The sequence below is a fragment of the Rhipicephalus sanguineus genome, unplaced genomic scaffold (genome assembly GCF_013339695.2).
Source record: "Rhipicephalus sanguineus isolate Rsan-2018 unplaced genomic scaffold, BIME_Rsan_1.4 Seq4562, whole genome shotgun sequence".
Classification (NCBI taxonomy): Eukaryota; Metazoa; Arthropoda; class Arachnida; order Ixodida; family Ixodidae; genus Rhipicephalus; species Rhipicephalus sanguineus.
Window position 1 is genome coordinate 28,129 of NW_023615291.1, and position 11,528 is coordinate 39,656.

General features: G+C 46.2%; 1 protein-coding gene across 1 annotated transcript; it reads right to left on the minus strand.

Moving 5' to 3' along the window:
* Positions 1 to 447: 447 nt before the first annotated feature.
* On the minus strand, positions 448 to 9,597 carry LOC125756683 (uncharacterized). Its single transcript, XM_049411587.1, has 5 exons — positions 9,459 to 9,597; positions 4,746 to 4,807; positions 2,528 to 2,605; positions 1,738 to 1,764; positions 448 to 549 (listed from the first exon to the last, which is right to left on the minus strand). The coding sequence occupies exons 1-5, from the start codon at positions 9,529 to 9,531 to the stop codon at positions 448 to 450; spliced, it is 342 nt and encodes a 113-aa protein (XP_049267544.1). The 5' UTR covers positions 9,532 to 9,597.
* Between the last annotated feature and the right edge of the window lie 1,931 nt (positions 9,598 to 11,528).

The window sequence follows — 11,528 nt, forward strand, 5'->3', positions numbered from 1 at the left end:
ACGTTCGGCGTTATAACAGAATAAAGTGAGTGTACGTGACTGTGGGAGCTATGTGCGGTGATTCTAGCATATGACATGTCTGATCTCGACGTAGACGGCGTCTGCGTGCGCTGGGTGTCGTTCTGGCGCTCGTACTCGCATGTGTTCATCTGAGTATTTAAGGATGGGTTACGTTTGTAAAATACGCGGTCAGTAACGCTGCTCACGGCGTGCCCCTGACTGCCGGAGGATGCGCTTGGGTGTTGGAATATGCCGGCGCAAAGCCGGGCTTATTCTGAAAGCAAATTTTGAAGCGATTTCTCAGAAAAGAAGCGCTCTAATTTGTGCATAGCCAGGGCCTATTGGCAGCATCACTTGCTCGATTTCTTCCAACGCTCTAAACTTCGCGCAAACTTTCCCAAGTATAGGCAATGGCGACAAAGAAGGCGACGTCATAAGGTTGGCGATTTATTTCCTACACACACGCACACACTCGAGCACTAACATATTTCCACTCAGAACTTGGCCTCGCATATCTGTCAGCGTGCTGATCTCTGCCAGGTAGTCTTCCTGCGAAAACAAAGGAATGCAAATCTCACACTCAGATATTCCAAATGAGGAGTGACATGAAGCACACGCCGCATTATAGCTTCGTGTACACTAGGCGAGCGTTGAACTCGAGCCCACATCGAACACTTGGTGTGTGGGCAACGCCGCCGCGGTCTTCGACTGCGTTTGCGTTCGCTTCGCGCTTTCATTTTAAAGCAGCATCGAGAAACAGTAACAAAGAAAATGCGGGCTTGATTTCGGTGACTGGGACTATTCATATAGTCCGTGCGTTTAATTTCTTCGTGAGTACGAAAGAGATATTGGCGTAGTAGGTTCGGATGGCGCGTGATACCACGTATCTTTTGATGCCTTTTTTTCTTGTTTATTATTCTTAAAGTGGGCCGGTGTCATAGAACGCATATCGCTCACCTCCCATATTGCTCGAATCATACATCGACAGAAATGAAGAGAACTAAATGACACTAAGCATTTAAGAGCATCCATTTGGCATGCAAACGTTTCTTTTCGGTATTTTTGCATTTTCCACATTCGTATAACGGCACAAATACCTATACATATGACCAGGACCAGTGGAAGCAAGGGCAAATTTTTAAGCAACAGCCATATGAGTCTTACGAGCAACAAAGCAAAAGAAAGTACAAGATACATTAACTGCTTCTTATTAAATGAAATATAATAATTAGGAATAGGAGATGGATTCGCTGTGAACGTTAAATTTTGTATAAGGAAAAAAAAGTGAAAGTGGTAGAAAAGATATCTTGTTGCAGCTGATTGTTCAAACGCGCAGCCTCCGCATGACGCGTGCGATGCTCTTTCAATTGTGTCACGGTTTGCGGTGGCTGTCCCTTCGTCCACTTTCTGGACACTTATTTGTGTACACGAATGACACCCAGCCTTAGGAATGTTACGTAACAAGCTTGTGCAGCGCACATGAACGAAAACAGACAAGAACAGAGAGAGAATTAGTACTCCTTATTGTATTCATAATTTGCGCCGCACAAAAGTATAACAGTACCGACTATAGCCCGTGAGCGACTTTGTTAGGAGTCAGCGCCGCTCGCGGCCATATGGCATTCCGTAAATCCAACAGCGGACTCTTATAGATCTTTAACAAGACAGCTTGCCAAAAAATAAGGCCTCGTGTGTGTGCGCGCGGCTCGTGATTTCATATGAAGGAAGGATTCTTACCGTCCAGACGTAGCGCATGATCTCCTCCTGCGAGAGAAGAAAACGTATTTGTAACATCTATATATGCAGTTATTGAAATAATAATCGGATCGAAAGAGCCAGGATAGTGCGGGTACTAATGTATCCGCATACGGCAAGCGCATTCGATCGCAAACTCGGCGTAAAGGGCAAATAATATAAGGTAATTTGCTAGTGACAGTGCTTTGTGCAGAAATAATTAAATGCTTAATTAAGGCGTCGCAGCGAACTCGATTATTTAGCCGTAGCACAGAACCAGAATAAGCATGTGGAGTTTACAGTGGGGTGCATGGTATTTTTCAGGAGTAGGATATCGTTACTAGCACGTATATTAGATCACCATGCGCAGATAAGGGTCTCAACTTTGCGATACTTATACTACATAATAATTGTGGGCGCAACATCATTAACTCAAATAGGCTTGAGTTGGCGGCATATTCCAGCGTATATCTTTTACACACGAACCTTGTATACGTATTGTTAAATAAGAACTACCGTAAGCAAATATTTCACGCAGGTATAGCGCACGATAATTGGGGACAAACGGAGACAGTATTGGACACGTGGTATCATTCACGCATGCCTCTCACGTTGCCCTCGTCTGTCGTCCGCTGCATAGACCAAGCCCTGCTCATTACGTATACACGCCCAAACCTCTACGCAAGCAAACATTGCTCAATATATGTGCGCCTCATTTACTCCCTCAAACATTTATTTAGACAACAATTAAGGAACTCTTAGATTTATTCGACTAAAATAGAAATCCACTTACAAAGTTCTGTCCCGACTTGCAAGCGCTTCGGACAAAGCCGGCACCCTTCTCAGGCAACCTTGCTAGGTAGCTAGCGATCTGCATGTAAAAAAACAGAAAAAGCAGGTTTTCAGTGGACAGCTAGGTAGATACATGGAAAATAGATATTGAAAGCTGTGGGTTCAAAATGTTCCAGCATTCTTGCTTGGACCTCTATTATATATATTGTGGTGCACTGAGGAGGATGAAACAAGTGTTTGTGTATGTGTGCAAAAAAAAACAACAAAAAAACAGGCAGACATTATTTTCAAGAGTCGAGAAGCAAAAACAACGAAACATTGTTTTCAGCGCCTTAGCACGGCGAGAATTATCGACGCGCTGTAGTGTGTACTTGGCATGCATGCATCATGTTATTCTGTACCATGAAAGTACAGAGCAACATGCTGTTATAGACAAGGATGCGTAGCACACAACTTTTTAATGTTCTACCATATATTTTACAACGATCGACTCTCGGAGAGCCATGCATGTGGGTGGTATTGTGCCTTGATCGATGCTTTAGCGATGCTATAGCCTATATACACGACAAATATGGGTGATCCAGGGCTACAGTTCCCGCTGGGTGATACATCAAGAAGGGTCATCATCTGCTCAAAAATGTATAATGGGGAACTTCGTTGTAGCAGGTCACGAATGGAAAGATAAAACCCCTGTAGGGGTAACGTGCCTAGATTAGAATTCAGAATCGCTATCGCGGTCCTCTGGTGTGAAAAATGAAATTTTAAACCCTCATATCTGCTTAAGTACGTGACATCTGTTTGCAGCGAGGGAAATGTTCTTGTACACAACGCCGGTTTACGTATATTGTGCAGCTGACATCGCATAGCCACGATTAAAAAAAAATCGGGTAATGTCATGCATAAACATAAACAAGTCTGGCGGCATAATAAATTTGAGAGAATACAAGCAACGTAAATCATTTGACTTGACTGTGTCTGTACGTATGCACTGATTTCTAGGAAAAGCATAAGCCCAGCGAAGCGAACGGCTTTTTTCAAGGTTCCCTTTATATAGACCTTCATGTAGCCTCGTTTTTCACGCCTATGCAGCTGCCCGTAAATGGAGAAAACTGTTGCGGCAGGAGCCTGATCGACCTGCATGGCGACAGCTGCGCAAGCGCAGTTACGTGCGCCTATTCACCCTACACTGCAGCTTGCTGCTTCAGACGCGGTGTGGTCCGCGGCTTGACTTTTCCTGCAGGCGCCTCAAGATGGTTCTGGTAGCGTAGCGGTGCGGTCTTTTTTCTTTCTTTCTTTCTTTCTTTCTTTCTTTCTTTCTTTCTTTCTTTCTTTCTTTCTTTCTTTCTTTCTTTCTTTCTTTCTTTCTTTCTTTCTTTCTTTCTTTCTTTCTTTCTTTCTTTCTTTCTTTCTTTTCCTGGCTGGCTCCCCACTCTCCGCGCGGTAATGGTTGGCGACGTGTCGCCACGCATTCGCTTACGCAATCGACCTATGCATATGCGCCCTCATTTGATTTTTTTTTCACATCCGGGGCTTTACGACACTTCAACTCGTTCGTTGATCACTCATTCCAGGCATTAACCGAGCGCGCTAACGTTTTTTTAAAAGTTGCAGCTGCTGTCCTAGTTAGACCGACCTTAATGGGAGGAAGTAAACGTAACCGTATGTTGTCGTTAAGCTGTCTGTGAGCTAGCTTGTGTGGCAGCTATGTAACCAGGCACCTTTTAAACGTGTAAAATGGGATCATACATGCGTCGCGTGTAAAAGGAAGTTTTGTTGGATTACGAAGGTTGCAGGGAGCGAGAGAGAGAGAGCGAGCATTCCATGCCAACGTGTAGAAATCAGCCTTTCCCGATTTATATCAGACGGGCAGCCAGCGCATCTCGTGTATATTTCTAAACGTCGACATGCCGATTACGGCCGACGAAGAAAGAGATTCTTCTCTTAAAAAATCGCAGCGAAACCTTGAATTCTAAACCTTGAATTCGAACCTTGTTGGATTACGAAGGTTGCAGGGAGCGAGAGAGAGAGAGAGCCTTCCATGCCAACGTGTAGAAATCAGCCTTTCCCGATTTATATAGGACGGGCAGCCAGCGCATCTCGTTATATTTCTAAACGTCGACATGCCGATTACGGCCCACGAAGAAAGACATTCTTCCCTTAAAAAAAATCGCAGCGAAACCTTGAATTCTAAATGAGTGTTTATAAAGTCTAGCACGTACCTCGGGATTCACGTTCTGCTGCAAGCACTCGAGCGCCGGGACCACCTTGTCCTCCGGCAGTCCTGCGAACGCGCGGTCAAGCTGGTGTTCAACATGAGCAATGAACACTTACAGTCTATAATACCGCGGTGCACTCAGGTTCAAAATATCCCATACATTGCGTGTTTCATTCCTTTTCGGGCACAGAAAGAAACAACAACGCGCAGCTTGCGTTGAAATGCCAAGTAACATTTTGTTGAGCTTATGTCGGTCAAATAGTAGGGCTGTAAGTTCACAGACGAATGAAAAGCATGCGACTATACTTGTTTTGTGACGGAAGTATTGCACGCACCGGTGTTGCGCCAACAGCGCGTCCTTAATATTCCTGAAGTCACGATAAATAAGACATATTTTTTTTTCAGGTTGGAGAACGAGGTCTATCGGCTGATTTCGATGTGGTCTGCGAAAATTGAGGTTGTCATTTTATAGGTGTTCTGCTAACAAAGTTCTTACGCAGCAGGCGAGAAAAATGGTGAGAAACTTTCAGCATGCGCACACGGCTGTACGAGGGCAACGCTCGGCTTCATTATATATTGGCCGGTTGTGTTCGCTTTTTTTTTTTTTTTTTTCACAGCGACGCCATAAAAAAATGATTCATGTCCAACGCACATTCTGAAATAGATGCGATGCGAAACTTTAACGAAGTGGTGCGCTGTACGTAGACGCTGCAGCGGTTCAGTGTTTACGGTGCTCGGCTGCTGAACCGAAAGGCGAGGGTTCGATCCCTGCCACGGCGGTCGCACTTCGATGAAGGCGAAACTCTAGAGACCCCTGTATATACTGTGCGATTTCAGAGCGCGTTAAATAATCCCAGGGGGTCGAAATTATCCGGAGACATCCACTACGGCGCCTCTCATAGCCTGAGTCGCTTTGGAACGTTAAACCTCATGAACCAGCCAACCAACGCATATACACAACTAACGGTGTTACGTACAATTAACATTGTTGTCTATCATCATGTGATACTAACGTACAGGGTTGCACATCCCGCCTTTTTTTTTTCGTAACACCCCTTCTAGACTATTATTAATCATAGTCCTTACACTGCTGCCACCTTTTTTCCCACATGTGCTAGTGAGGCACCGCGTCAATAAGCGGTTCATTCACGGTAACGCAATGTTTTCGTTGACTCACTGCGCCGTTGCACAAGCTGCATATACAGAATTGAAAACCGATGTTCGCGGAATACACGCCATGTAGACATCGATGCAATAGCGTCACGAAGTCGAATGTAATGTTTGTCGAAGGGAGAATGATAAGAAGGAGTGTATGTAGAGAAACGTGTGACGTCATACGAGGGAGGGGTATCCGTTTACCTATTAAACGCCTGTGTCATTCCTAATTAAGTCTTGGGCCGAGTGAAAACCTGCGCACGGGCTTTGTAATTTAGACTTTTGTCAGGACAGCAGAACGCACGGTCAGTGAAGTCCATAGGAGGGGGCTCAAAGAAAAGTTCGCTTTAAAATAGTTCGTCACCGTTGAGGCTTTCTTGCAGACATGAAAGTATTTGTTCGTGGCATCAAGTTGTGATCGGTTTTACAGCGTTTGACAGTACATTGCCTAGGTCGAATCTTCATGTTTACGAAAGATAACAGGTGCACAGGTTTTTCATTCTTTCACGAATACGATCCTTTAGATCTTGAACATGTCCCGTATTACTTCTGTAGTGACGCATTAACAAGCAATGTACTAAAATAATAATAAATAATAATCACGATAGCTTCAATTCGTAGTCATACTGCATTACGTTGAATGGCGGTGACATAAACAAAAAATTCCAAAAGCACCGATCAGCTCCGCTCATAAAAATGTTTACTATACCGAGGCAGCTGCATTGACACGGAAGTTATTTCGCGCGGGACACACAACAGCTGACTATGTCGCCGTTGCTTGTCTCCGGAGAGGGAGACGTATGAGCGCGGTGGTCTGCCAGAGGTGCAGCAAGATCAACCTTGGACACGTCGCTTCTCGCAGTGGCCAGTGAACGACATTAATTAGCGCTGACGACTGATCGGAGCCCCCTCTGCAGCCATTTTACAGGCCTTTGCACGACCCGCCTTCTCTATATTACGACCCAGCGATTGCAGTGCATGTGTACATTGGCGTGGAACATGCTCCATTCCTCAGCGACAAGTGTGATGTGTGCGTTGTGATTAATTTTTCTATAGCACCGAGTGCAAGCTTTATACACCACAGGCTGTGAAGGACGAGGAGGGGGAGATGCAGAAAAAGTTCTGCAGCATGTTAAATTCTCCACAACACTTGAAGGCGAAAGCCCGCTGCATGCGCACGTGGTAATGCATTAAGTTATACAATCGGGGACCAGACTTCTTGCGAGACACATAACGAGCCGCGGTGTTAGAGACACGCATTGGATCACCTCGACGTTCTCAGTCGATTGCATTGTCCCCCCTCCCCCTCTCTCCGAAGCTTTGTGCGCCTCACGTGTTGTTGCGATTCCTCCTGGATCTGTACATCTTTGACCGAGCGACGAAATCAGCTGATGACGTCACATGATGTTTGCGGCGTCATCATACGACATCACAAACTCCGAATGTCCGTGACGTCATGATGACGTCATAGCACGACGTCATTTGCGGCGTAGGTCACGTGGGTTTTTGTACTGCTTCATTCGCGTGCCGTGTTTCGCTCAAGGGGCCGCGCAACAAGGCACGTAAGGCTTTCGCCTTAAGATAACCATTCCACCTTACGCTGAGATCATATGCATAGCGTGCCAGCCGAGACTGCAACAAGCTTCTGCGATACTTCAGCTGCTTATGCAATAATGTGTTATTATTATTATTATTATTATTATTATTATTATTATTATTAGTAGTAGTAGTAGTAGTAGTAGTAGTAGTAGTAGTAGTAGTAGTAGTAGTAGTAGTAGTAGTAGTAGTAGTAGGAGGAGGAGGAGGAGGAGGAGGAGGAGGAGTTTCCCTGAAATGCTTAACAGCGCAGTTATAGTTTCGCATTTTGTTATATAGAATATAGACGGGCGGACAAAAGGTAAGCTACCGTTTACATAACGACGCGTACGCGGGAGACGCATTCGCATCGTTGCTTGGTGGCAAGGACGAATGCTGGATAGAATGAACGATGCTTGGACAGGCTTCAGTGCACGCTTATCTTGTCAACGAAAAAGCGCCGGCATCCTTCATTCGCGCAAATACTACATGCAGTGCATGCTTTAACGGCCCTCTGTTGCGTTGCGTTGCGCCTAGCAGCGATCATGAAAGTGACAATTCGCGCTCGTGACGTGTCACGGCTGTGAAGTTCGCGGTGCAGAAGCCCCGCCCTAGACTAGCGAGTCAAGAAAACAACGTCTTCCCGACCACCGGCAACCTGTAAGACCCAATGCCAACAGTCGTGCGCGAAACGGCACGAACTACGTGTCACTGCTGTAAGAACGGGTACCGAGCGACGCGACGTGTGGATGCCCAAAGGATCGACGCGTGGCCCTGCATTGAGAGAAGCAGGATCTACAATTGTCCTGATTCTCTGGGAGAATCAGGATGATTGTAGATCCTGCTTCTCACAGAGCCCTTTTCTGACACTTTATGCCTCCTTATCTCCCTTCTTAGGCCAGAGAGCCGTGTATTGTTTAGCATAACATTCAATCAATGACTCAATAAACAAGTAAATAAATAAATAAATAAATAAATAAATAAATAAATAAATAAATGAATTACAGCGTGTAAATTGATCATACACAATGTAAGATCTAACAGAAATCCCGCTTTCTTGCAACGCTTGGCCGCGATGCGCGGATGCGAACCTGACAAGTGAATATGGAGCAAATTGCTTTCCCAACGAGCACGTAGTGTCTCGAACGGAAATGTGCGTGCCTCGTTTCTCAGTCTTCGTCGGGGTACGGCCTTTATAGCGGCTGATATTGGCCGCATCAGTATAGCACACGATTAGCGCACACACACCGGCTCGCAATTCTGCTTCGCCACAGAACACGCACCAATACACAACAGAAAAATCGTTATGTTGGCGTCTTGCCCAACCATTTGCAGTTAAAAAAAAGAAACAAAATATAATTTTGGACGACAGAAACAGAATTAGGGCAGCCATCACGTTGTCCTAGACGCCGGGAAGGGTTCGGTTCGATGTGGAAGGTTAGATGCGGTAGACTTTGGATTAAGCTTGAACTAACGTAAGTTTGGTCACGTTGGTATTCCATTTCAGCATCTAGCTCACAATATGAGACAAGGACAGAGAAAAAACCGACGGAGACAGGCGCTATCTTCGTGTAGGTTTTCGCTCTGTCCTTGTCTTGCATTTTGGGCTAGATGCTGAAATTAGATTAAGCGTTGCACAGGCGAAGGGGGCAGGAGGGGAACTCCTCAAGCAAGGTGGCTGCCCTTCTTTCAGCGCCATACTACAGCCGCTGCCCGTGCTACTCTAACACATGAGTGCACGATGCTTATAAGAAATTGCTGCAAATACGGTAAGCAAGCGTTGCTTTCGGTTTGTGATGCACATAAAGGAGAAATACTCCCCGTTCACAGATGGGAGATCTTCCCTTTGAGTGCCATCAAAACCGGCAACGCACCGATTCCCGGCGAATTAGATGGTAAACTCCAAGCGATGGGAGCGTCGACGGGGAGAGAGGGAAGGAGTAACGGGACCTATTCTCAAACAATCGCGCAACGTTATTCCACTTACGGCACAAGAACTGTCCAGCGTTGGCCACGGTCGCCACCAGTAGCGCAGAAGCGATGAAGAGTGCCGCCTTCATGGTGCTTTTTGAGTACACAGCGGTAGCACAAAAATAATCTCACAGCGTGCTTTGGTTAGGCGGCTGACTCTGCTGTGTGCATCGCCGGAGCACCGCTCCTTCTTTATATGCTGCTCCGAGAAAGAAGACGCGGCGAAGGAAGGCCGCCTGTTGCTTTCGCTTCCAGTTCGCAGCCTTATTATTGTTTTTTTTTTACCCCTTTCTTCGTAAGTCTTATATTTTTTTCCCCTTCGTTACTGTCTGTCGAGTAAGTCATTGGAGGTGGAAGAGTGTCAAGCTCTCCTGGACAAAAAGAGTGAAACGGCTGAGGAGGTGAGTGGCGAGGGGGAGGGGGGGTAGAGGAGGAGGAGGACGAAGGGAGCCTGATTATGAAGAGGCCGAACGGGCCGCGCGTGTACGCACTTTATTAAGCAGGCGAGGAGCGCCGAAAGAGGCATATAAAAAAGTGCGAGTGGAACAAAACGCATGCCAGATCTTAGGAAGATGTCCAGTGCGCTGCCGCTGTACACGCTCGAGCGCTTCCAGTAAACGGCTGGAGGAAACTCTCTCACCATGCAGAGGGCGCGCGCGCACACGAACGCGCTTAAGCTGCGCCACCATTGTTCTGATTTATTTACTTCCTTTCGAAACTGTCGCTTACCTAATATCTCGCTCCCGAACGTGACGTCCGCTTTAGACAAGCAAGGCCGAATTCGTTTTGCTATCGTTCGAGTGTTCTTCTTTTTTTTTCTTCCTTTTTTTACGACTAACAACTTATAGATGTGCCGGAGAAATAGAGAAGGAAAAACATCGAAGGTTCACATTACGAGTCCAATCGTGTCGTTTCCTTCTCAATACCACAATACGCCCATTTTGATTACTGCGGGCAACGAGCTGATGCCTGTTCCGAACGCATCACTCTCGCGTAGCGCGGCTTCTCATTTGAGCGAACGAAGAAATCTCGACTTGCGACAAACGTCACGCAGACCATATCACGCGCAAAGGGGGCGTAGATTCCTCGTGAGGTCCACTGTATCATGCGTTATTCCTTTATGACCACGCGGCTATTAATTGTTTTCTACAGAGTAAAAAAAAGGGGGGAAAAAAAAACAGCACCTGTTCGGATGACGTTGGGGCGAATAGCAGGGCATGTATACGACATTCTGAGAAGATGAACGCGTCTGTAGAAGGAAGCAGTGGGCAGTTATCCGGGCGGGAAGTCCGCGCCCACTCGCCATAATTAGATGGCGTGTCGCAGACGTATACTCTGCGCTTGGTGGCGGAAACGGAGGTTTACAATCACGCCTCCGCTTCGCTTTCTTGGGCGATCGCGACGATGCACTGTCGACGTATTCGTTCTAGGATAGAGCCAACTCTACGACGGTATGTAAAACAACTTGCTGACTTGTACACTAAGCCGCGAAACCAGCGGCACATGACCGTATGACATGAAAGAATGAATGACCTTTATTTCAGGGAAGGGGACGGCTCTGGGGCGCCGCTTGGAATTAATTGTGAAAGGAGTCAGGGGATTGTTGGACGAACGGCGTCAGTATTAAACGGGTGTCAGTCCTTGTTATTTCATCGTATGCGTAGAATTGTGTCCCTCTTCGGTAAATGTTCACTTGGGAGGGAGACCGTGAAAGAAAATAATAAAAATGGAAACCGTAGGAAAGAAAGAGCTTTTCTCGTCATCTTCATAAACGTATACATGGTCGTCACGGAGTACCTGACCTGATGTCTCTATGGTACACACAGAGTCAAAGCATGGGAAACGCACACGAATTATATGGGGACGATTGTCGTCTATAGGTGTAAATTACATCTTAATGTCAAGAGTTTTATTAACTGAGAGACGACGGAGCGGGGTAGCAAAGAAACTGGGCGGAATGGTCTCTAATTCGACGCAAGCCAATATCGTGCTTCATTCTAAGTCTGTTATGATGTTCGAGCCCGTATATTTTGGTGTGTTAAAGCTTGTACGCGTATAGCATTTAACGCGTTAACGTACATACACG

Excerpts from the sequence above, each read along its gene's own strand:
- LOC125756683 (XM_049411587.1), bottom strand. The coding sequence starts at position 9,531 with ATGAAGGCGGCACTCTTCATCGCTTCTGCGCTACTGGTGGCGACCGTG. Across the intron at positions 4,808-9,458 it reads CGCTGGACAGTTCTTGTGCC|GACTGCCGGAGGACAAGGTG; the intron begins GTAAGTGGAATA and ends GCGCGTTCGCAG. Across the intron at positions 2,606-4,745 it reads AGCAGAACGTGAATCCCGAG|ATCGCTAGCTACCTAGCAAG; the intron begins GTACGTGCTAGA and ends TTTTACATGCAG.